Source organism: Botryllus schlosseri, chromosome 10 (genome assembly GCF_051294905.1).
Source record: "Botryllus schlosseri isolate E-star chromosome 10, Bs_hap1, whole genome shotgun sequence".
Lineage (NCBI taxonomy): Eukaryota > Metazoa > Chordata > Ascidiacea > Stolidobranchia > Styelidae > Botryllus > Botryllus schlosseri.
The window spans coordinates 13,004,106-13,029,893 of NC_137245.1; the positions used below are offsets into that span (position 1 = coordinate 13,004,106).

The window sequence follows — 25,788 nt, forward strand, 5'->3', positions numbered from 1 at the left end:
ATTTAACTTGACTTGACTCGAGTCACCTCCAAAAATGGAGGACTTGACTAGACTCAAATGTGCAATGAACTGACTCGAGATCACCTGTAACTCGAACGTACAGTGACTTGATCCCAACAGTGATATGTTGTATATCAACAAACGTATCCCAAAATATGACGTTACCGGCATGAAATTTCGAATAGTCCGGGCGAAGAGGGCGCTTAAGCTCAATTTACTATTTTTAGATGGTACACGAAGTCTTTCTGTAGGCATAGACTTGACTGGCGTATTTTGATAAAAGTCGACTCCATGGCACCCAAATCGAAGTGTGGACGGCCTCTTCCGATAACACGAACTCTGTCGCTCCGATAATTTTTCGCGCTAACAGGATTATCCAACAAGTAATTGTTAACACAGTGAATACCAACGTCAACCCAAATGCTCCTACAGCACGCAAAGAGGTTCTTCCTGCACTTCAACAAAGTAATATATGGTCTATGAATATAAGTGGCCCTTTGATTGTGGCTACGCGGAAAAAACGAAGCAACGTTTGTAGGAACGCATAAAACAGCATGTCCTAAGATTTATGAGAACACGCGCATCACGATCGACGATAGGCTCCACCATCGACTCATCCCCAGAAGCTTGATTCAGAATAGGGAAAGCCCTTAAATTCAGCCATTGACAAACATTTGTTGGATAATCCTGTTTGTGCGTTTCTCTACTTTGGTAATGTCTCTACGTTGATCATCTTAAATCATATCGCTAGTGTGCGAAAACCGCGTCTCTCATGAAGATATTCTCGAATCAGTAACAAAGTCCTTTACATTTCACCAACACATCGCAAAATATATATTACACATCCCTTGCAATCACGGTCCAGGGAACTAACGAAAGCAGCACAGCACATGTGTCATACTCCACTATGGGTTATCATACAAGTTTTATATTACAAGTGAAAAATACACTACATGTCTGTAGTAAGTCATAATAATCAGCAACGCAGTATCCTATTTACATGCTTTTTCCGGGCAACTTTTGCTATCCTGTGACCACTGTACGAAGCATCTACCATTCTGGTTGTTGTCCAGATATATCTGAAAAATGGGTAGAAATTAGGGCTGGGCAATATGATTCGAGTGCTCGATTCTGAATTCTAATGATTCGATTCGAGTATTAAAATTTCATAGCCCTTACCACTACGAGTTCATTTAACTATCAGAATTATAGTTTCGATACTATTTTCCACTGCGGAAGGCTGTAGTAAACCTCGATCGGGCGTATCGCAGTATACGAAGCATGTAACACAAAGCTACACGCGTTCGTGTAATGGCATATCTGTGAAATCATGATCAAACCGCAGCATTGTCACAAAGTACAATACAATAGGTATCTGTCGAAAATATGCCAAGTAATGTTTAATGTGATATAAAACTGGCATTATATTCTTTGTGATCGCATAAAAGACACATATTAGAACTTTGCACGTCATTTTACTGTTGTGACGCCATAGTGAGCGAGACTCGATCCCTCAACCAATGATGTATGTATATACACAATGATTGGAAACTGCCACGCCCCCTAACGCTATAAGATCGGTTCTTGACGAAATCAGTCCGTCACAGGATAATATAGATAGATAAATAAATATCATTGACATGACTCGAATCAACGCCTTATACTTGATTCAGAATCGAGTCGGCCAAGTACTCGATTTTGCCCATCCTTGGTTGAAATCCATCCAAGGTAGTAGATACTATACCCGTGTTTCGTGTCAAACACGTTTTAGGTATTACAGGCACTGATCAGAGCTGACCGTTACCGCGTTACCAGCGTAACAGCCATAATGATAGTATTACTGATATATTTATGGTTGCCATGTAAAACTTAACTTTATTATAACTTGAATAGGATATTGATATTGAAGTGAACCCGAATAATTTCGGCTGAAACTCGTCAGGGGTAAGTTGCTGACGATTACCCGTGACGAGTGTCAACCGAAAATATTCGGGTTCATTTCAATATGAATACACCATTCAATTGTACATTGAAGTTCTGCACCTCCAAGAAGCCCTTTATTATAAATACAATGAAAAGGATTATCATATGAAGCAAATTAAGCGTCTGCTTAATTCTATCCTCAGTCTTGTTCGACAATCAAAAATAACGATTCGGCGGCTTGTGATGAACGATGTGAAGAACGATTCGGCCGCTGATTGTCGGTCAATGACTTTACACATACCTTAATCAGGGGTAAATATGCCCGTTGAGGGCACGAAGCATTAAAGCAGGGGATACAAGATTCAGTGTGAAATTATAGGCTGCTTAGTCGTAACAGTGAAGAATGCGCAACAACCAGAGGTGGTCAGTAACGAAGTACTTCTACTTTTCGGAAGTACTCAAGTGGTTTTTCTCTACTACTGGTACTTACTCAAGTAGATTTGATTTTCTCTTACTTCTACTTCTACTTCGTAATATTTTGCGATCTACTAACTTAATTTTCGCTATTTTCAGTTTGTCAAGTAGAAGTAGTTTAATCCTCCAACACGAAAGATAGTCTGAGGAATTTCGGGGATGTTTTCACGGAGTACCAACATTTAATATTAATAAAAGTCTAGTAAAGCCCAGAAATTTTGTTGCGCTTAGCGCACAGTAGTTATGGAGTGACAAATATGTTTTCACAAAAGTATCAGTGAATATAATTTAGGTACCGGATTGCTTGGTTCCGCTCTCACCGCATTGTCGCCCATATCAAATATTTCATCACAGTAAATATGGCCCACCATAACGTTTGAAACTACCGTTTCGCAATCTAGCAATTACCTATCACATCGTAATCAAGCAGCCCATGCCGTGTTCTGCTAATCTGGAAAATCTGGCTTTTTTAACGTTACACCTGTTTTAGCAGATCACCTTTGAGGCTTCATGGACAAAAGACATGAAATATATTTTCCGGTTTTTATAAGGGGTATTTGTTCACTTTCAATTCCGAGTATCATAATTTGAGTTCTAATTACTTTCGGTTCTTCTGTCTGCAGAACATACATGTTGAAGCTTAAAAGCAAGTTTAGGATGAAAGCATTGCTTCTATTTTCCGAAAATAAAGCTACACTAAATATAAATTTTACGATCCACAATATTTGGTATAAACGTATTCTAATCGCGCAAAGTGTTGAAACCGTATCCGAAGCAACTTCTCCGTATTGCTCTTCGCCCAAAACTAGGGGCCTTATAATATGGGGTAGGGCGCCATGCCATGATGTTCTCTAAAACGGGGTCTTGTAGTAAACAAAGGATTAGTATCGCATTTTCATATCAATACTGTAATTTGCATCTCATGATGCGAATGAATGCTTATTCCGTCGAAAACTGATACCTCCTGGGATGCATCAATACGAATCAAGCTCTCCGCACCTTCCGATAGCTCAATTTGCAGCTTTTAACAGTCCATGCGAACTAATTAAGACTGTCTTCAAAACTATTTACTTACTTGAGTAGATTTAAAGTCAGTCAATTCTACTTTTACTTCAAGTAGTTTTGGTGGCTTATGGAAGAAGTACTTCTACTCGTACTTGAGTATATTTTTTCTTTGCTACTTCTACTTCTACTTGAGTAGCTTTCTTGACTACTTTGACCACCTCTGGCAACAAGTAACTTTGTTATGACAGTGCAAAATGATTTGAGTACTTCAATACGTATCACATATTAATTGTAATGATTCGAAGAGAGTTAGTGAGAGTCGATTTTCTTTAATAGTGAAAATATATGCCTACTACCCAACTTCCTATTTCCTATTTATTCGAGAGAATTGTAGTTTCGATAATATATTCGTAATGATAGGAATTTTAGAACTTATGTCTTCAATTCATACATTAAACCAGAGGTCTCAAACTCAAATGTGCTCGCGGGCCAATTTCCTAGTTTTGATGACGCCGCGGGCCGCAGCATCAATGGTAAGGATATTTAATGGCCTTTTTTGACGGACCTTGCAGACAGGCATTCCACAAGCATCGTAGCAATGTAATTTATTAACGCTTTTTGACACTGAAAAAAATCACATTTTCAATTATTTGAATAAAATTGTTTTTGCGCCGGGCAGAATTTTTTTAATTAACGAGTTATACACATCATGTGAGACGATGCATTCATGACATCGTAAAACTGTCGGGTTATAATATTTCAACTAGTGGACTTATGACGAGCAACAACTTTATGTAGATTATTTTAAAATCTACCGAAGGTTGATCTGATATCAGAGCATTTGAGCGGTATGGCCTAATCCTATGGTTTTGATATCGTCGTGGTAATTATAGGCTATTGTTACCGTCATTGCCAAACACAAATTAAATAAGCGTAAGATTTTGCCTTCGATATATCAATAACAACTTGAATACACTCATTATTGAGCCATAGTAATAGCAATGCTTCTTGACCTATTTAGTGATCGTACCCCTTGTGTTTCCAATAAGATTTCTAGAAGCCCCTGTCCATTTTCAGCACAATTTCTGATGGTACCTATTTAAATCAGAAAGTCGCGCGCAGCGCGAAGATTTTTTTCCAGTTGAATAAATTGGCCAAGAAAATATGCCACAGCATATGGGCCTACAAATTCTACAATGCATCTCTTACTCCCTGATGTGGTGCTTCGTACCCCGATGGGGTCTACGGACCCTGGTTAAGTACCCCTGGAATAGAAATGTCCAATCGGCGAGGAATTCGTTGGTGTTACAGCTGTAGAGCGTACTACCACCTTACTCACCACCGATAATGACATGGATGAAGAGAAAAAACAACATACAGCGTGTAACCAACTATATACGTCAGGGGGTAACAGAATACCCATGGTTGCCATACTGACCTGATTAAATATTGATATAACCTACCCAACGCAAGCTACGACCTTTTGATATATTACTATTCTCCATGAAAGTTGCATAGATTGATGCGTCCGTATGATTACCAAGTCACCATTCCGAGTCGCAAGTCCTTCTCCGATTTCAGCGTTTGACCCGACTCAACTCGAGTCATTTTTATTAAATCACCCAGTCATTCCGAAATCAAGTAATTTTACGAGATGGTCGCACCAAACCAAATCATAATTTTCAGTCACGAATCATCAACGGGTCATGTTTTATCATCATGAACTAGAAATGTGACGTAATAGCTGATCTTCTACCGCATGGTAGCTGTTAAAAGAGATGTGATAGTGATGTTTGTTGGGATTTCAGTGATTTTTATAGTAGTTTTTGCGTGAACTTTAAGTTCTTATATCTAAAAATGTATATGGCACTTAAATATATTGTTGATTACTTGAAATTCCAAAATGCCGCCGCGGGCCGCACAAAATGCTCTCGCGTGTTTGAGACCTCTGCATTAAACGAATATTGCAAGTCCAGGACATTTACAGTACACGCCAGTCAATTTACTTATGGTTTCTTCTTGCTGTTTTTCGTCCGACGATCACTTTGACATCATGGTATGACACTAACTAATTCTGATACACTTCTATGGCAGGGCAAGAATAAGTACCCGGGTGTCTAGATTCATATTCGGAAGGCTTCGAATCAATTTACTTCAATATCAATTATATCACTCCCAATGACGCCGTAACAGTATGGGGAATGCGTGTGAAGTTCAAATACGTCCCGTTGATGCGATCACTTAGAACAGGGGTTCTCAAATTTCTTCACCTTGACCCAAATGTGTGTTTTATTTGTATCTCGCGACCCAAGCCTAGCACATCGAAATATATTCAGTTTTATTGTTAGATACTACGTTTCACGGGCATGTATGAAATATATAAAAGGTCGACGCAATCAGTAGTTCAAAACGCAGATATATGAAACATATGTGACGCCGATATTTCAATTGGGGTGCATTGTTGTCCTCGGAGGGTCGCATTTGCGCTGCAGGGCTCAGATTGCAAGGACTATTTCGACGACCGGACATGTTAATATCGAGGGTTGTGGACAACCAGCCACGGTTTTATCACCGCCGACCTTTTTTTCACCGCACTTGACCAAAACGAATGTTGGCCAAAACGCGTCGCGACCCATACTTTAAGAACCCCTGACTTGGAAGATAACGCCAGTTCTACATCACTATGAAGTTTTTCGACTATATCCATGTCATAGCACTTTTTTACAATTGAAAATTCCTGTGGGTTGGTCACCACTTCACAGAAAATTCAATCCCAAATACCATGTGAATTGTAGTACACCAGTTGTTGTTAAAATTATTGGACCGCGGGCATGTTACGGGCATGTGTGAGATAGAGGACACGCAACATTTGCACGCAACGCAGCTCTATGAAACATGTCTGACGCACGCGATTTCAAATTGGGTTGCATTATTTTTCTCTGGGACTCGCATTTGCATACTTATCTGTGCTACTGTCTACTTATACTGCACACATGAGACTGGTGCCCACTATTTCGAGAACAGGACATATCAATATCGAAGGTTTTGGCCAACCAGCGAGAGTCGGCTGATTTTCATGACCAAGCCATATTGCAGTAACAACTTTTCTGCGTTCATCGCTTATCGACTACTAGCACTCAACAGTGACCTCGGAAATGCGTAAACGGTCCACGGGTTATCGCGCGAAGCGCAGTGATTTTTTTTTTGGGTTGAAGCAAATTCAACAAATATTACATACATATCAAGAGATCACCCTGGTGCTGTCGTGACCCAAAATTATACCGTTCGTGACCCATACTTTAAGAACTCCTGTACTTCACCAATGGCTCCCAACCGGTGGGGAATTCCCCGCTTTGGGAGAATTTTGTAATTTACAAAATAAAATCTGGCTTTGCAATAGTAACGCAAGGTACGAATATATTTTATAAATTTCAATTTTTTTCAGGGGGGGCGGAATCATGATTTATGAAACTATTTTTCCCAATTGAGTGTTCCTTTTGGGCCGATTTGTAGGTAGAAGTATGTCGAAATGTTATTTTAAAGGTCACTTTTCGTACAATCCCGAGACGATATTGTTGGGGCCGCCACAGCTCCTCGACCAAAATACTCCTAATTGGGGAAAACTCATGCCGAATCCATAACAACGAGGCCGCTAGTGAAAGTGTAAACCTTTCTTTAAAGACAACATACGCTGGATCTTGAAAATCAGGCCAAATTCTTCGATCCAACTCAAAGTCTTCGCAAGTGAACTTTCTTTGTTTATTTAACAGCTACTCATGCGGGGAAAATCCTACCAAAATAATCGCAATATTTACACAATACTACCTACCTATTTTATTTCGATTCATTTATTTTGAAGAGAAAAGGATCGGCGTAGCGAGGAGAGGGGCAAGAGGCTATGCATCCCCCTCAATATATTGTAAATTTTCATCAATTATTATAATATCATGGGGCACTTTTTGATGAATTTAATCAACATGAATAATTTCTGCGAGCGAATTAATGTCACTGGATTTCTTTCTTTTCCTACGGGAACACCTCTTCAGAAATACATAAATGTAAAAAATGACTAATACGCGTGGCTTACAGAATAGAATTGAAAGTGGGGTCAAGGTTGAAAGCGCAGTATATTCATAGTATCGCTTGAAACCGTTGTGATGCTTCAGTTCAGAGGTGTGCACCACGCCGGCATGGGACCCTTTATCGCATGCATTTCCGCGCCAGGACACATCAAGACAAATACCAGTATCGGCAAGCCTGCGTTCCATCTAACTATACGCTGGTAAGCTCCCATTAAGATCGACGGCGATGAAACTTTGGCCCCTAAATCGCCTTTTAAATGCGTTTAAAATCTGAGTCCCCCGGTAAAAATCCGACGCGTCGAGAATAATATTTAACCCAGTGAAGAAATACTAATTTGGAACTGCAAGCGTCCCACGAAAGGATTTTTTTAGTTTAATCTAGTGTACGTGCAGGCGATTCCAATATCTTTTGACTAGCGACAATCTTCACTGGCGATCTAACAACAAGGCTCAACAAAGTAATTATTAACAATGGCCAACCCGAAGCGATCTCGCGAGAACTGCATGAATATTCTTAACCGTGTGGAATCGGTGCACCAAATTCTCGAAGATACCGTTTCCACCAGCTATACCAGTAAGTTTGGTCATGTCTATGCAATATATGCAGCTACCAATTTATTGGACCAAGTTCATTCAGTGGATTTGAAAAATTTTCGCACGACTGTAGGCACTTAATACACACTGATTTTCATGACATTAATGTTAGCGATAGCCATACATTGATAAGTCTGGCGTTTGCCGTTACCCAATCCGGGCACGCTCACGAATCGCATAAGAACATACTTGGTTCACTACGGAAAGGGTGTGTGTGTGTGTGTGTGTGTGTGTGTGTATGTATGTGTGTGTATGTGTGTATGTGTGTGTGTGTGTGTGTGTTTGTGTGTGTGTGTGTGTGTGTGTGTGTGTATGTGTGTGTGTGTGTGTGTGTGTGTGTGTGTGTGTGTGTCTATGAATTGAATGTATCAAAGGTAGTGGAGAAATTGCCCGTAAAAGCACGGATCACCTATGGGGTCAACGACTATCGCTTTTGTGAGGGCTTACATATAGTTGGTATGGCCCTGCTTGAAAATACACTCTGTAGTCTCCTTAAACTAGATCAAATATTTTCCACCCCTCCCCAAGTGTTTTTATTTCTGATTAAGCCCTTGGACAACAGAACACCTATAGTCTTAAATAATTGATACTGAAGTGGTCAGCAGTACCCTACCTTTAGATTAAAAGCCTCGGCACCCGCCTAATTTTTAATCACAAATGGTGTTTACGCGTGAAGAATGACCTACTTAGTTATCGGACTGGTTTATGCCAAGTTAAAATTTTTTCTCGTGTATATCCCACGCTGTCCACGCGTCGACAAGGGTTCGGAACCACTGCTCTGGGGCGTATCTTCGTGTTATATTAGATCTGACTGATAATATTACCACGCGGTAGCCTATACAGGCAGGACCGAAACAGAACTTCGTCAGCCCCTCACCTGGTTGAGGGTGGGCGGATTGCTGCGTCAAATTTTGCTCCTTACTATCCGCAAGCGCAGGCTGTGGTGGCGAGTGCGCTTGTGCATGTGGTTGGATTGACGTCTCACCAAGTTGAGGATAGACGGGTTGTGCCAGCATGCTTTTCCCTGACGACTGCCCTGGTGCGTTCACTTGTGGCTGTGCCATCATCGTGCCTGAGATATAATTTACTGGGGTTTCGGCGAGTTATAATATTAGAAATGGAAGGATATACCGAAAGCCTGTGGTCCGACGAGAGTCTGCTCTGTCACAAACGGGATTTGAGCAGTGACCGTTGGCGGCTGATACGAAACCAAGTATTCCGCGTTGTGCTGGATATCCATCGGTGCCACAGATGAGGTCTAAATTATTAAGGTGCTCAGTAATGTCGCACTGCCCTGTAATAAACCTAGTTGCTGAAGCGCCACTACGAACTTCAAATTATACGTAAGCCACGCCTCCCAAACACCTACCTATTCCCCCAAATAAGGTTGGACGACGGGACGTATCTCATATCCCTTGATCGATTGTTAGAATACATACCATGAGCAATTTACAGTTGAACATAACAGATGATGGGATCCATACATGGCGTTGCCGTGATTACTATTCGTGATCGATTACGACGACTACGGCTTTTTTAAGTAATCGTAATCGATTTTGGCATATAATTATATCGATTGCTTTGTAAAATTACGATTCCATCGATTTATCTGTTACAATTTCTATGAACATGAAATAATGAATCAAGAGTGCGATGTACTAAGTAAAAATGTCGAATTTATGAGCATCGCTTTACATTATTTCATTTATACTTTAGCTATATGATGACTAAGGCAAGTTTTTGCAACTTATTTTAGGGCTTCCTAAATACTCAGAATTTATATAGTACGATGTTTTAAGCTGATTGTAGGGATTCTATATTGCAACCAATGTTCCCTCTAATTTTTGACAAGTCTGCGCACACACACCAACTCACCGCGCAGAACCTTTGACAACAGCGCGTAACGACTAACAAAAAAAAGGTCATCACTTCGGACTTTTTGTGCGCAACTTAGATTTTCTGTGCGCAGAGACCGCGTCAGCACTGCGCATTAGCGCACGTACGCAGCTTAGAGGGAACATTGATTGCAACTTTTTGCATACTTTTTTTCTGTTTTTCATGCAACTTTTTACTGTAATTTTCATTAACTATTACACAAAATGTAAAGAAAATTAAAAAAAAAACATGCTATAAAACTATTTCCAGGATGGGGAAGCGAGTGGCGCAGTCAATTAAACACTGCAGTCACGACACCAATGGACGTTGGCTCGAATCACGGTTCTGACCAACTTCAACGTGTCGGAGGTTTCTCTAGGCTCCTCATTGCCGACCTTACTATTGCATTGAAAAGCCCAGACTGAAAGTCGGCAGCGGAGACCACCATGGGGGCGCATGGGAGCGAGAGGGGATGAGGAATGACTAAGAGAGAGATTGAAAAAGACGTTCCCAAGAAAAGACCTATGTGCAATATCGAGTATTACGAAATTCGTGTCGTGGAGCACAAGGCCTAAAAGGCGATAAGCTCCACTGTGTTGTGCCCATTAATGCAATATATACTTCCAGAATGTTTGTATTACCTTTGATTCGCGTAACAAAGAGCTATATGATAGATTAGCAACATCTCAATGTTATTTATGAAGCAACAGCAATCTTGCAAGCTAGAAGTTCAACAACCCTAACCAAGCACGACAGTGCCGGCTGCCGGGTGGGGTTAAGCCCGCTGTACACTGAGCTCGCGACCCGATAAAACGAGAGAATCGCGCATGTCTGCGACGGTGCCATGCAAACCGGAGTTGCCGGCAACTCGCAACATGCCATCTGCGACAGGGTTGCGCAACTCCACGACGAAGTTGAATATTTTCAGCTTTGTCGCGAGTTGCGAGCGACTTGTCAGCAGTTACTGATCGTTAGCTCTATGTCACCGCAATAGTTTGTCCGGGCATTGCGTGTTTTGGCATCTATGTGTGTTTCCTCATTGAATTTAGACTGATTTGAGGCCATTTTAAAACTTGAAGCTTAACTGCAAGAACGCATTCTACTGTAAGCAGAACCGGTACTTGGTAATTAACTAAGACAGGGACGGCCAACCCATGTCCCGCGGGCCAAATGTGGCCCGCGAGAAGGTTTTGAATGACCCGCGACGTAATTCTCGAAATTAGTTATAACACAAAAAATTGATTAGCCAGGTAATATTATTGTGAACTGGCAAGGCCAACTAAAAATTTGATTAGCCTGACCACGGAATGTATGATGTTGATGATTAAAATATACGTTCCGACGCATTGGCGTAGCTAGTCACATTTTCCGTATATCTTCGTATACGACCAAACAGTATAATATTTCGTGGCCGATTTATTTGACTTGCTATTTTTCTTAGAACTTCTCGCGATTTATTGTCACTCGATTTCTTTGTTTTAGTATTGGTACCCCCCCCCCCCCGAAGATTAAAATTTAAAAAAAACGCCCAATTTACAGAATTGTGCCTGACTTTATTCGAAATTATGAGAGAACGTGTCGTCCAACATGTTCTAGTCTGCAATGGCAGAAAGATCGTTGACGACAAAACCTTTGCGCAAAATGTTAGACGCATATTTGCCGAAGCTCGAAATAATCGATATTAATATGCCCAAGAACCGATTAATCAGGTCCTTGCCAAATTAGCCTAGCGGTGTATAAATTCTACCCGCTATATATGCAAGTGACATTATTATTGACCGAATACGTTCAAAAACTTTTAAAAATTTTCGCAGCTGTTGGGACCTGAGTGCACTGCACACTGACTTTTCATGACACAATTGTAATTGATTTTGGCGCGTAGTAATATAAGTATTGTTTTCGCCGTTACCTAGAAAATGGTTATTAACATCAAGTGGCCCGCGCAATGGTTCGTAAATCTCATGTGGCCCTTTGGCCGAAAAGGTTGGCCGCCCCTGAACTAAGACAAACCAGTACCGGCAGTACCGATACCGCGAAAGTCTCAGTCATTGTATATCTACAGGTGGAATTATTATGCCTTGTCTGATTCATTTTACCTGTACACTGTGTACAGTATACATTGGTTGGAAACTGGGTTTGGCAGTTACCTTTAATCGAGGTATGTCATGGGTTCACTGATGTATATTTGAGATACCGGTACATCTCGGTGCACGTCTGAAAATCTTATTGTTGACTAGGTTAGGTAGCAGCAGTGTAATTCTTAATGTTAGATTTCGTCTATTCTCCTCTTTATCAGAATTCGGTACGAAATTATGGAGAATGAGGTTCCCGAGAGCTAAAAATAGAAAATCAACCAGACCCACGGATCAATTTCAATGCTTGATACCTGAGAGCAATGTTCCCTCTAATTTTTCACGAGTCTGCGCAAACACGCCAACTCACTGCGCAAGCCGTTGGACAACTGTGCGCAACCACCCTCCCATAGGGTAATAAACAAAAATCTGAGGGGGCTTCGCCCCCCAAGACCCCCTTCGAGCTGTAGGCTTTTCCGGTACTTATCATCTACATTGGGTGGCCGTTTAGTGGTTGTTCTCGCCTAAACGCGCGAAGCGCGAAAAAATTATATAATTCATCATTGCATAGGTCAATATGATCGGAAATTGCATATTTTTATCCTCTCCCTGCTCACATAATTAGATTTACCGGAAAAGCTGATCGAGTGAGGTGTGTTGAAATAGATAGGCCCTCCAAATAATAATAAAACATCTTCGAGCGTACCCGTTGGTATAATGACTTCGTTACATGATGCTATTTCGACCTCCTATCTGCTATGTCAAAAGATATTGAAATCGCCCAAACGTGGCAAACTAAATGACTTACACGATTTCAAATTGGTATTTCTTTACTGGAAAATAATGTTCCATCGATATGGCATTTGTCCTATTGTAGGACTCGGATCGCCAGGACAAGAACATTCGGCGCCAGCCATTTAGGCGCCTATGGACATGGACAATTAAACATGTATGTATTATATCGAAGATTTCGGTCAGCACAAGGGCAGTTTTTTTCGCCCAAGGTTTTCTCGCTGATGATCGTTCTGGCGCATTTCGCGGAGTCACATGTTACATAGCCTCTAACTTCATATGTCTTGGAGCGTCATTGTGCGGTAATGGCCGACGCCCCAGTGCTCATTCCAATAAATCATGCATATTTTTTGTTGGGAAAGGGTACCCAATAATCAAGATATGTGACAATTTTAAATTGCGCGTAGCGCGAAACAAATTCCTGAAAAATTCCAAAAAAATACACCATGATCGATTTATGTTATTTAACGGAATAATTTTGGGCCCCCTTCGAGCTCGGCCCTCCAATTGGCGCGTTTGGGGTACGGCAGTGCGGTCCTGAGTAAATATTACGCAATGTGCATGCTACCATGTTGAACCATGGTATTTCGCCATTCCCAGAAAATAATGCGCTATTGAAATGATATCAGTATCGCTCAAGCGTACGAGACCATACTAAAAAATTCTCTTCCGTGAGGTGCACGTGATTGTAAATTCTCATATCTTAACGGAGCGCAATATTTACCTTTGCGGGCCGCACTTGTACCTCGGTTTCAGACTTCAGTGATAACACTATTTCGCCCTGGCAATGTTCCATCTAATTTTTCACGAGTCTGCGCGCTTGCGTGGTCCATTGGACAACAGTGCGCAACGACTAAAAAAAACATCACTTCGGAATTTTTGTGCGCAGCTTAGATTTTCTGTGCGCAGAGACCGTTTCAGCACTGCGCATTTGCGCACGTGCGCAGCTTAGAGGGAACATTGTTTATGACTTTAAAAAAAATCACAATTTTGTGTGTCCTGTAGTCACAAAGGATGAACTTTTGCGTCCTGATTTCAAAATTCACAAAAGTTAAGACTGTTTAAACAAAAACCTCCCGCGCCAAATTTTTCCAGTTTTCACTGTATGAAGGATAGGCTTTCTTTTGTAGAAATACAGTGGCGGCTCGTCCTATAGGGCAACTGGGGCATTGCCCCACCTAAAATTCTGTTCAATAACAATTTAACCATTTATAGACGCACAGCAATCAATATATACCGAGATCACAGCGAAACCGCGTTCTTCTTGTGCTTTCGCTTGCAAACGCCCATACATAGCGAAGTCTCTGCGAAAATCGAATTCTCTTCTGTGTTTTCGCTTTGTGAATGCCTAGCCGGGGCTTGCCCCGGTAGCGCTCATAACAAGCTTTCACTATCTATTCTCTCAAAGCCGCGCACAATAAAGAAACGGTGATTTACTCTCTCCTATTCGTAAAATGGCCGAGCAACCGGGGCAAATATGCTTGCTCGCCCCTAAGGTGTGATGTAACAATCGTATCTTTATCTGAACTCGGTTACCGTAATATGCGTTGAGTCGACCTTTGCTGGAATAGGTCGATTTTGACGGTGTTTCGCACCATGATATTTCTTGAAACTTGGTATGATATGTCGTGAAGGTAGTATTTAACACTGCTCCAAGTTTCAGGCTTGCTACTTAAAGATAATGGTAGTAATTCCGTTTCCGAAGTTCAGTGTGTGCTGATCTATCATGTACATAGTAAAGCAAACAGATTTTACTCAAAAGCCGGTATTGGTCTCCATTGATTTTGACGATGTTCTATACCGAGATCGGTCATGACATTTGGCATGATAAGTGTTAGTATCGACCGCTGTAACAAGTTTTAAGTTTGTCACTGAACTATGTGGGTGGTAATTTCGTTTCCAAAGTCGAGTAAGAGCTGACTCTTCATTTATCGCCAACAAATTTACGCAAAAGCCGTTATTGGTCTCTATTGATTTCAACGATGTTCCATACCTAGATCTGTCATGAGCTTTCGCACGGTATGTCTGGATTTTAGTATCGAACACGGTGCCAAGTCTTAAAGTTGACACTCAATGATTGAGGCAGTTATTTCGTTTTCGAGGTCGAGTATGGTAGAGATGCGCGCTGATCTGATACTTAGCCTACCTACGTCATTGCGGATCTCACGCAATAGCCGGTGTCGGTCTGTGCTAATCTATAGTCTGCGTTCCATAACGAGATCGGTGATGATATTTCCAATGGTATATCTCGATGATCGCATGAAACAGCTGACCAAGATTCTCGGTTTGCATTCAAATATTCACATAATTTTATGTTCGCCAATGTCCATTTCACTGTGAAATTGTGGCCTTCAAACCATTTGCTTACAATCCCCTGTCAAATGCGATAGCTATTTCATTTTCGATGTCGGCTAACAGCTGATCATTCGATCAGCCTATTCCTCGATCTATTTTACTCAAAGTTCGGTGTTCGTCTGTTTGCATTGATTTTGACAGTGTACCATACCGGAATGGGTTATGAGATTGCGTATGCTACTTCTCGATGATTTCTTGTAACAGTATACTAAGTTACGGCTTTTATTCATGTATTTATATATTAATATATTTTCCAACGGCGATTTCGCAGCAGACTTATAGACAGTAAGCCGTATGTGTTGTGTCACAGTCTCCAGTTTCAAGGCCAAAATGTCCTACGTTGTTCCGAGACCGAAGTTCCGAGGCTGCTGTCCTTAGTTCTTCAAAGACCATTCAAATTGATGTTCTGGATTCAATATGACAGGCCCAATCTATGAGATAACAATTGCGTATGTGTCCGAACTCGTTGACCTTTCCAGTTAGGCTTACGCAATCTCTCGAGTTCTAGTCATTGGAATTAGTCAGGTCAAGTCAAGTGCGAACATGAATCGTATTGAATCTTTATTCCGTACGTAGTTTACGCAGTTGCCTTTAGAGCGAAAATGAGAGGTCTAGAAGTTGTCCAGTCTATTGATCCAATCGTACGCCGGGTGCCTCCGCTTTGGTTGCCTATTATCACCTGGTCGTAACCAGAGATGGCCACAGTCCGGTTCAGGAGCAGGAGCAGGATTTCAATGTTTTTTTTACCTGGCCGGACAGTAAAATAGCATGTCACGCTTGGTAGTGACATGCAAATGTGATGTGGCGCCATGGCGCTACGCTCCGTTCGCGCCCTGGCTCGCAACAATGGAAATATATAGACAAGCGAACAGGAAATTAGAACAGTAATCAAATAATCAGGATCAAAAGCAGACAATTAGCATGATATAACAGTAATCAAAAAATCAGGATTAAATGAGTCAATTATAATGATAAAGCGAACTAGGAATAAGGACAGTTGAATTGAAAACTGATTCCGCTAAAAACATCAAAATCTAGAAAAATAACCTGCGCAATCGCAAACATACCTAATGTGGCCACTATACTGTTAATTTAATATAACGGTCGACATGATGACATAAAGTGGATACTATTCGTTATAAAGCGTTTAGTCGTCACATGGAACACAGTGATGCTGTTCAATAGGTGTCCCACATATTTGAGTATAAGCATGCAAATTGATGGTCGATATGATAGTGGATTCCGACCGATTATGAACTGAATTTAAATCGACACATAATGTATGATGTCTTTAACATGATAGTAAATAAGGTCCAATGATAAGTTTACTGGCTGAGTCTATATATATACGTTCACCATACACCTTGATACGGATCTGTAAGAACACATAATGCGAACGGGTATGCCATAATTCCGCCTGACGTAACACACAGAGACTCGGACTCATACTCTGGCTCGGCCGCTTGAAAATCTCTAGTTTCATTTTATTTCAACCATACTCCACATAAGATACCGCATTAATTTATCTATATATGTATATGTATTGGACCGAATCGGTATCCCTGTTCCGTCGAATGTAGTCTGTGGCGTCACTAATACAAGATATGATAAATATCATTGATGTATAGTATATGTTTACCGTACACATTCAAATGGATATGTAATAAAGCTTATTGCGAAGTGTTAGGTCGTAATACAATCTCGGACAACATACAGAGACTCGGAATCATATTCCGACTCGGCCCTTGAAAATCACTGTTTGACATTTTTTATGTAACATACTCCACATAAGAGACTGACTTGAGTATATTTATATATAGGCCTACGTATTGGACCGAATCGATATCCCTGTTCCGCAGTATGTATTCAGCAATGTCACGACTAACAATTATGATAAATATTAGGCGCGCATGCGTGCATATGTATGTAGGTATGTATACCGCACACATTAACCCGGACGAGTGAGAACGCATGTCGTAAATTGGTATTACGTATTTTATTCTCGGGTAACATATAGAGATTCGGTCTCAGACTCGGACTCGCTCGTATGAAATGGAATCTTTCATGTTTTTGACCCATACTCAACATAAGAGACAGCCTCGTGTATGTTGATATGAATATGTATGGGACCGAACCGGCATATCTCTTACTGATAATGTATTCAGTGACGTCACGACCCACAATTTATAACGTTTTGCGACAGGATAGTAACTGATGTCAAATCACATGATATTAGGTATTCAGTGATGTCACGCATAGAAATGATGATAACAATTATGCGTGGGTATGCACACCGCACGTATTAGCACGGTTGAGCAGGAACGTCTACCGCAAACTCATATTACGTAATGCATTCACGTATGTTTATATGTATGTATTGCACCGAACCGGCGTCCATTTCCTTCATGATGTATTCGGTGACGGCACGAATAAAAGCTCAGATAAATATGACGTTGTATATATCGATCGTACATATTAAATGGAGATGGAATACCACCTAATGCAAGCGCGTATGACGTAACGCCGTTTCGAGCGATAGACACGAACTTGGGCTCGGACTCTAAAGTTTGAATTCGATATTTACACCCTTTCAACCAGGTTTAATATAGGCGACGGGGTTAAATATTCATATGTACATGTAATGGATCGGATAAATCTATCGGTGACGCATGATGCATTCCATTACGTCACGAAAGAAAAAATAATAATGAATTTACTGCGCGCATATGTTTAGATGCTAACTCGAAATATATATGTTACGACGGCTATTGCGAACGGTTAGGCCCTAATGTTATAATATCACCCAAAACCGATTTACCCGGCTTGTACTCGGACTATAAAGTATTAATTCGTCCTTTAAATATTCCTATGTAAATGTCATGGATCGGATAAATCTATCGGTGACGCATAATATATTCCATTACGTCACGAACGAAAAACATGATACAGATTTTACTGCACGTCTATGTTTAGAAGCTACCTCGATATGTATAGGTTTACGACGCCTATTGCGACCGGTTAGGCCCTAATGTTATATTATGTCGCCCAAAACCGATTTACCCGGTTTGGATCCGGACTACATATGAATCAGTAGGGTACAAGTTCACAAGGATGATAGTAGCGCGATTATAGATCCACCCCTCGTATGTAACGCTGGTTGCCTTGATAATACATGTCGACCAATTGTGAACATACCCCGGCCGACAAAACGTTGATTGGCGACCGATAATGAACTAACTACTGGTGAGCGACATTGTTATATTAGATGTCGACCGATTCTTAGTTTAATCTCCATCGACCCACAATTTATAACGTTTTGCGACAGGATAGTAAAAGATTTCAAATCACATGATATTAGGTATTCAGTGATGTCACGCATAGAAACAATGATAACAATTATGCGTGGGTATGCACACCGCACGCATTATAGCACGTCCATTTTCTTCATGATGTATTCAGTGACGGCGCGAATAAAGGCTTAGATAAATATGACGTTGTATATATCGATCGTACATATTCAAATGGATATGGAATACCACCTAATGCAACCGCGTATGACGTAACGCCGTTTCGAGCGATAGACACGTACTTGGACTCGGACTCGAAAGTTTGAATTCGTCATTTACACCCTTTCAACCAGGTTTAATATATGAGACGCAGTTGAATATTCCTATGTTCATGTAATGGATGGGATAAATTTGTCGGTGACGCATAATGTATTCCATTACGTCACGAAATAAAAAATAATAATGACTTTACTGCGCGCATATGTTTAGATGCTACCTCGAATACATATGTTATGTTATGTTATATTTTTTTTTAAGTCATTTTGAAAATGAGTAGACTGTGACAGTTGTATTGATAATATGTAACAGTGGTCGGCATGATAATAGATGTCGCCCGATATTAAATGATGTTCAATGGTACCCAATGATACTTGCATACCTATAAATCGGTATGGTATAATTTGATACGGAGGATAGGAACACTATCATTGATATAATGATAATATATAATGCTGGTCGACATTACGCCGTAATGCCATCTCAGATAACAGACAGAGACTCGAAATCATAATCAGACTCGGCCCTTTGAAAATCACTATTTGACATTTTTATGAAACATACTCCACGTAAGAAACTGAATTGAGTATATTTATATTTATCTATTGGACCGGATCGGTATCCCTGTCCCGCAGTACGTATTCAGTGCTGTCACGATTAACAATTATGATAAAGATTATGCGTGCAGATGTATGTATGTATGCCGCCCACCTTGACACGGGCTCGGACTCGTGCGTATGGAATGGCATGTTCCATGTTTTTTACCCATACTCCACATAAGATACAGCCAGCTCGTGTATATTAATATGTATATGTATGGGGCCGAACCGGCATACCTCTCACTCATAATGTATTAAGTGACGTCACGAAATAAGATCAAGATAAATATAAAGCGTGTATATGTTTACCGTACACCTTCAAATGGATACTGCATATGGCAGGCGGTTACGACGTGACGCCATTTCAGGTAATAGAAAGAGACTCGGACTCGACATTTTGATTCCGACATTTATCACTGTTTTTCTGCCATATTTAATATAAGAGACAGGGTTGAATTGTCATCTCTATATGTAGTGGACCGGATAGTTAGAGCGGTTACGCAGAATGTATTCCATGACGTCACGAATACAAAATTCAGAATTATTTTAATGCACGTATATGTTTAAGAGGTACATTAAGATCTATATGTTACAATGCTCATTGTGAACGGTTAGGCCCTAATATTAGATTATGTCGCAGAAAACGGCTTGATCCGGACTAGGGATCCTGACTACATATGAATCAGTAGGGTACAAGTTCACAAGGATGATAGTAGCACGATTATAGATCCACCCCTCGTGTAACGCTGGTCGCCTTTATAATACATGTCGACCAATTGTGAACAGACACCGGTCGACATAACATTGATTGGCGACCGATAATGAACTAAATACTGCTGGTCGACATGATATTAGATGTCGACCGATTCTTATTTTAATCTCCATCGACCCACAATTTATAACGTTTTGCGACAGTATAGTGAATGATGTCAAATCACATGATATTAGGTATTCAGTGATGTCACGCATAGAAGTACAAGTTCACACGGATGATAGTAGCGCGATTATAGATCTACCCCTCGTATGTAACGCTGGTTGCCTTGATAATACATGTCGACCAATTGTGAACATACCCCGGCCGACAAAACATTGATTGGCGACCGATAATGAACTAACTACTGGTGAGCGACATTGTTATATTAGATGTCGACCGATTCTTAGCTTAATCTCCGTCGACCCACAATTTATAACGTTTTGCGACAGGATAGTAAATGATGTCAAATCACATGATATTAGGTATTCAGTGATGTCACGCATAGAAACGATGATAACAATTATGCGTGGGTATGCACACCGCACGCATTAGCACGGTTGAGCAAGAACGTCTACCGCAAACTTATAGTACGTAATACATTCTCGGGTAACACCTGAAGACTCGGACTCGGACTTTTGCGTTTGGAAATCGCCATTTTCACGTTTTTCCACATCAACGTAAGAGACCGCCTCACGTATATTTATATGTATGTGTTGCACCGAACCGGCGTCCATTTTCTTCATGATGTATTCAGTGACGGCGCGAATAAAGGCTTAGATAAATATGACGTTGTATATAACGATCGTACATATTCAAATGGATATGGAATACCACCTAATGCAACCGCGTATGACGTAACGCCGTTTCGAGCGATAGACACGTACTTGGACTCGGACTCGAAAGTTTGAATTCGTCATTTACACCCTTTCAACCAGGTTTAATATATGAGACGCAGTTGAATATTCCTATGTTCATGTAATGGATGGGATAAATTTGTCGGTGATGCATAATGTATTCCATTACGTCACGAAATAAAAAATAATAATGACTTTACTGCGCGCATATGTTTAGATGCTACCTCGAATACATATGTTATGTTATCTTATATTTTTTTTTAAAGTCATTTTGAAAATGAGTAGACTGTGACAGTTGTATTGATAATATGTAACAGTGGTCGGCATGATAATAGATGTCGCCCGATATTAAATGATGTTCAATGGTACCCAATGATACTTGCATACCTATAAATCGGTATGGTATAATTTAATACGGAGGATAGGAACACTATCATTGATATAATGATAATATATAATGCTGGTCGACATTACGCCGTAATGCCATCTCAGATAACAGACAGAGACTCGAAATCATAATCAGACTCGGCCCTTTGAAAATCACTATTTGACATTTTTATGAAACATACTCCACGTAAGAAACTGAATTGAGTATATTTATATTTATGTATTGGACCGGCTCGGTATCCCTGTCCCGCAGTACGTATTCAGTGCTGTCACGATTAACAATTATGATAAAGATTATGCGTGCAGATGTATGTATGTATGCCGCCCACCTTGACACGGGCTCGGACTCGTGCGTATGGAATGGCATGTTTCATGTTTTTTACCCATACTCCACATAAGATACAGCCAGCTCTTGTATATGTATATGTATGGGGCCGAACCGGCATACCTCTCACTCATAATGTATTAAGTGACGTCACGAAATAAGATTAGGATAAATATAAAGCGTGTATATGTTTACCGTACACCTTCAAATGGATACTGCATATGGCAGGCGGTTACGACGTGACGCCATTTCAGGTAATAGACAGAGACTCGGACTCGACATTTTGATTCCGACATTTATCACTGTTTTTCTGCCATATTTAATATAAGAGACAGGGTTGAATTGTCATCTCTATATGTAGTGGACCGGATAGTTAGAGCGGTTACGAAGAATGTATTCCATGACGTCACGAATACAAAATTCAGAATTATTTTAATGCACGTATATGTTTAGGAGGTACATTAAGATCTATATGTTACAATGCTCATTGTGAACGGTTAGGCCCTAATATTAGATTATGCCGCAGAAAACGACTTGATCCGGACTAGGGATCCTGACTACATATGAATCAGTAGGGTACAAGTTCACAAGGATGATAGTAGCACGATTATAGATCCACCCCTCGTATGTAACGCTGGTCGCCTTGATAATACATGTCGACCAATTGTGAACAGACACCGGTCGACATAACATTGATTGGCGACCGATAATGAACTAAATACTGCTGGTCGACATGATATTAGATGTCGACCGATTCTTAGTTTAATCTCCATCGACTCACAATTCATAACGTTCTGCGACAGTATAGTTAATGATGTCAAATCACATGATATTAGGTATTCAGTGATGTCACGCATAGAAATGATGATAACAATTATGCGTGGGTATGCACACCGCACGTATTAGCACGGTTGAGCAGGAACGTCTACCGCAAACTCATATTACGTAATGCATTATTGGGTAACACTTGAAGACTCGGACTCGTACTTGTGCGTTTGGAAATCGCCATGTTTATGTTTTTCCACTTCAACCGCCTCACGTATGTTTATATGTATGTATTGCACCGAACCGGCGTCCATTTTCTTCATGATGTATTCGATGACAGCACGAACAAAAGCTCAGATAAATATGACGTTGTATATATCGATCGTACATATTAAAATGGATATGGAATACCACCTAATGCAAGCGAGAATGACGTAACGCCGTTTCGAGCGATAGACACGAACTTGGACTCGGACACGAACGTTTGAATTCGTTATTTACACCCTTTCAACCAGGTTTAATATAGGAGACGGGGTTAAATATTCCTATGTACACGTAATGTATCGGATAAATCTATCGGTGACGCATGATGTATTCCATTACGTCACGAAAGAAAAAATAGTAATGAATTTACTACGCGCATATGTTTAGATGCTACCTCGAAATATATATGTTACGACGCCTATTGCGAACGGTTAGGCCCTAATGTTATAATATGTCACCCAAAACCGAAATACCCGGTTTAGGGTTAGGATTAGGGTTAGGGGAGGTGGGATATTAGGGTTGAGGGAGAGGGTGATGTTAGGGGAGGCGTAATATTAGGGTTGGGGAGAGGGGGTGATATTAGGGTTGGGGAAGAGGGGGATGTTAGGGTTGGATATCATGTCCCTAACCCTCTTCTCCAACCCTAATATCACCCCTCTCCCTAACATCCCCCTCTCTCCAACCCTATATCCCGCCTCCCCTAACATCACCCTCTCCCTCAACCCTAATATCCCACCTCCCCTAACCCTAATCATAACCCTAACCCCAATATCCCACCTCCCCCAACCCTAATATCCCCTAACCCCAATCTTGGGATACCCTACCCCAACTTTGACCCTAACCCACCCCCAATCCCCATTTCCCCAAACCCTAATATCCCCCCTGTTGAAAATGATGATTTTCATGTTACATGAGACATTGGTAAACTGTTGTATATATTGTACATATTGTGTATTCGTTGTATACTGTACTAGTGTTTGGAATATTCTGGAACTTTGATAGCTAACCACTAGTCTCCTTGCATGAGTGAGAATGACTCATGTTGAAAATGTTCTGGTTTCTCGTGTACGTTCGAGTTGAAGTTTTGATACTGGGGTATAATTGGTTTGATTCTGGCTTACCTCGTACGGCTCGTAGTAGTACGATACGTCGCTCGCTGTATGAACAGGTCTGCTGTAATATACTCTGCTGTGTGTGTTGGACTGATGTCTGTCAAGTGTAAGAAATAGGGAATCTCAAGCCGTAGGTAGAACGGAGTAGATCCTGAATTTCATCAAAGGTTATGGGCGTGGACGTGTTTCTGGTGAAGGCAGAGGACGTTTTGAGCGTCGGACTGCTCATTATGCTGATTGTGGAAGTGATAATTCTCGAGAAAATAAATCGACTCGTGTAGGAGAGAGACATTCGCTGTTTTATTCGTCTGCTGTGTTACCCGTGGAAAGTAGAAATCTGGGTATGCCGCATCGTGGTAATAGCGATCGTTTTCGTGTGAGTAAGCAATATCTGATGCTTACGTCTGTTTTCCTGTCTCGACACAGACTGTCTGTTATCTGTGATAGTGGTGCAACCAGTCATATGAGTTGCAATTCTGATATGTTTATTGAAATGAGACCTTTTCGTGCGGAAATCGAATTGGGTGATGGTAAAGTCATCTATGCTGAGGGTATTGGGACCCTTCGTATGGTCATGTATGAAAATGGAAAGAGAACTGGTATTGCCGATTTACAAAACGCACTTTATGTTCCCGACTTGTCGACAACACTGTTTTCCGTAACAGCTGCTGTTGCCAATCCGAAATATGCAGTCGCTTTTAATTCGGATGGTATTCGGATTTTTGATAGAGTTGCTGGGCACAATGTTGCTACTGGCAGTATAGTGAACAATGTGTATGTGCTGAATTGTCGTCCTTGTACTGAAAAAAACATGTGGGAGCCTTTGTCACGCCCCGTCGAAAGGGAGCGTCGTTCTCTTGAAGTTGATAATAATACGAACGAACTTGACAAGCCATGTGTTATGACATTGAAAAGTGAAGTCGGTGATGCAGGGTCAGCCGATGACTCTCAAATCCCGCGTGGTTCAGAAGGAGTGTCTTCCGAATTGTCAATGGTCGACACGAAGTGTAACAATGGCAATAAAGCGGATGTCTTACCGCTTGATGCTGTTGGGGAATTTGTGAATGAAAATTGTCTGGCTGGAGACGTTTCAGCTGTGTTGTGGCCTCGTCGTATTGGCCACGTTGGACGAGAAGTGATTGTACAACGTCATGTTCGTGTCGATGAAACACGACTTGGTCAAGAAGGAGAAGTGGCTGAATCTCAGCCTAAATTGCCTGCGTCGAGTTTCATCTATCCTGGAATGGATGGCGACCGGGAATTGCGTGATGATGAGAGAAGTGGAAACGAAGAAGAAATTGCAGAATTGCGGAGGTCTACACGTTTGAATGCTGGTCAGCCACCTCCGAGACTTACATGCAATGAAAGTTTGCGACAGACTGTAGAACAAGTTGAAGTTGGAGTTAAAGTTGAACCTTCAGTCTCATTATTGTCGCATGCAGTACCTGATACTTATGTGCACGTGGCAGAGCCAAAAAGTCTGAAAGATGTATTGAGCTCCGAGCATTCTGATTTATTGAGAAAAGCTGCATCAATAGAAATGAAATCAATGTGTGATTTGAAAGTGTGCGAGTTGGTTAAATCTCCTGTCGATGCAGATGGAATTGAAGTTCGTTACGCGACAACTTATGATTAGGGATGGTGTGAACCTCTGAAAGGTTCAGGTTCGTGTGAACGCGAACCTTTTTGAAATGTTCTGTGTGAACGGGAACGTGAACCTCATGACGTCACGTGACGTCATATTACTTATTCCAACCCGCAACCCTACATTTCAGTGCAGTGATAGCCACGATACCTAGCGACGACTCGGGCCACATAATGCCACAATGCTGAAGTATACATATTAGGGATGTTCAAAATTTGGAAAATGTTTGGAATTCTGCGTGTCCATCGCTTATTCTGTAGATTATTGTTAAAAAACAATAATGGTCTTGAAAGAAGCTCGCAGGAAAGCCGGTAATATTTGTCTAAATGCGTTTGAAAGTAGCCGTCG

The 25,788-nt window shown here is 41.0% G+C and overlaps 1 protein-coding gene across 4 annotated transcripts in view; it reads right to left on the reverse strand.

Moving 5' to 3' along the window:
• LOC145448277 (uncharacterized) overlaps positions 1–25,788 on the reverse strand; it is a 219,879-nt gene that overhangs the window by 31,643 nt on the left and 162,448 nt on the right. For 2 of the 4 annotated variants that reach the window (XM_080326641.1, XM_080326643.1), the window contains exon 8: positions 913–1,079. The exons of 1 other annotated variant lie outside the window; for it this stretch is intronic. In XM_080326641.1, coding sequence (XP_080182767.1) covers positions 1,051–1,079 — 29 coding nt within the window. In that variant the 3' untranslated portion in view covers positions 913–1,050. Of the gene's footprint in view, positions 1–912; positions 1,080–8,955; positions 9,151–9,209; positions 9,337–25,788 lie in introns of those variants that run through there. One more of the 4 variants, XM_080326645.1, reaches the window with a different exon arrangement.